The following is a 1,384-nucleotide window of genomic DNA, read 5'->3' as shown; positions in this document are numbered from 1 at the left end:
CGATATATTAAGGATGTAAGAATTGCGGATAACATATTTCACATCAGACACATTACAGCCTACCAACAATGCAAAAAGCTGCAGCAAAAGCTTCCACACAGGACAGCTTGCATGGCCGACCATAATTTACAGGATTTGCAGCCACCAAGTAAGGCAGCAGACGTAGATGACTTCCTCTCATTCTCTTAAAGGGAGTTTCTTCTAACTTGGCCCATGAGCAATCTATGACTGCAATTCCACTCTGAACAACGACATGCCTGAAAAAAAGAAACATCACTGTATTTGAAAAATTGTTATCATTGTATTGATATAAAGTTAGAATTACAGTTGCCACTTTATACTGGCAACAAATTTGCCTACACCCCCCCACCCTTTTGTCAATCAAAAAGCGTATGTTTTACAATGATCTAAAATACAGATGCAATGAGAATAACAACATGCTTTTCCTCCGAACATGCATGGGGCAAAAAAAGGTTTATCTATACATTTCAAACTGAAAGTGAAAAATTCTAGGTTTAAAAGTGCAACAGAAGAATGTTGTTAATAGTAACGTTCACATTCTTAAAAGGAGACCAAAGTTCAAATTTAGGTTCTCCACTAGCTTCTAAAGACTAATCTTTTCTCTGAGTAAATACATCTTTATAAAAATTCTGCAGGCACATTTGAAGAAACTTCTCAATGTTTCCACCAAATAAGTTTTCTAGTTAATGCATTGTGTTGCCTAGCTGAAGAACTTGAATATGGAATCATAAAAGATGCGTGATTCTGAACAAATTAACCCACAAACCACATACTTCGATTTCTCATTGGGATCTACAGATGCTTTTTTCACCTGATACCACCTGGAAAAAATGTTAACCTGATTTAATAAAATGGCTCTATTTCTCATGTTCGTACACCAATATAATGTAACAGGAAGGTCAAATTTATTCTGTAGCACAGTTTTGGCCATGAATCAGTAGTTAAAATGCTCTCCCTAACGTACCATCACGACGGCATTTGAACCAAGTGTCTGTCCTCAAAGCCTGCACCTCCGCGGGCTTCGCAAACAGGCACCGAGCTCCTCCGGGCGCGGGCCTCACCGCGGACTTACCTGTCAGCTGGAGAGACATACTCAGTAGCCAGAGGGCTGAGGACGAGGCCCGGGAATCTCTGGCGGAGGCGCAGGGTTCGGAGGAACCCTTTCCGGGCCAGTTTCCTCCCGGTGCATTTCTTGGGATCGCAGTGTCCGAGCTCCCACATGGCAAGAGGGCACGGGAACTTCGCTTCCGGGGCGCCCCCCTCCGCGGCCCCGTCGCCCTCCAAGCAAGCTGTAAACAGCAGGCGCGCGTTAGTGCCCAGTGGCCCGGCCCGGCCCCCCGCCAGGACCCAGGGCAGGGGCCCC

At 45.0% G+C, this 1,384-nt stretch overlaps 1 protein-coding gene across 1 annotated transcript in view; it reads right to left on the bottom strand.

Annotated features, from left to right (window-relative positions):
- TSR3 (TSR3, 20S rRNA accumulation, homolog (S. cerevisiae)) overlaps nt 1-1,310 on the bottom strand; it is a gene marked incomplete at its 5' end in the record, with an annotated part of 3,986 nt that extends 2,676 nt beyond the window's left edge. The window contains 2 exons of the mRNA XM_009696226.1: nt 64-257; nt 1,094-1,310. Of these exons, the coding sequence (XP_009694528.1) occupies nt 64-257; nt 1,094-1,310 (411 nt within the window). The remainder of the gene's footprint in view (nt 1-63; nt 258-1,093) is intronic.
- Between the last annotated feature and the right edge of the window lie 74 nt (nt 1,311-1,384).

This window comes from Cariama cristata, unplaced genomic scaffold (assembly GCF_000690535.1).
Source record: "Cariama cristata isolate BGI_N322 unplaced genomic scaffold, ASM69053v1 scaffold32452, whole genome shotgun sequence".
Classification (NCBI taxonomy): domain Eukaryota; kingdom Metazoa; phylum Chordata; class Aves; order Cariamiformes; family Cariamidae; genus Cariama; species Cariama cristata.
The sequence above is the reverse complement of the archived record's forward strand: the minus strand, read 5'-3'. Positions and strand labels throughout refer to the sequence as shown.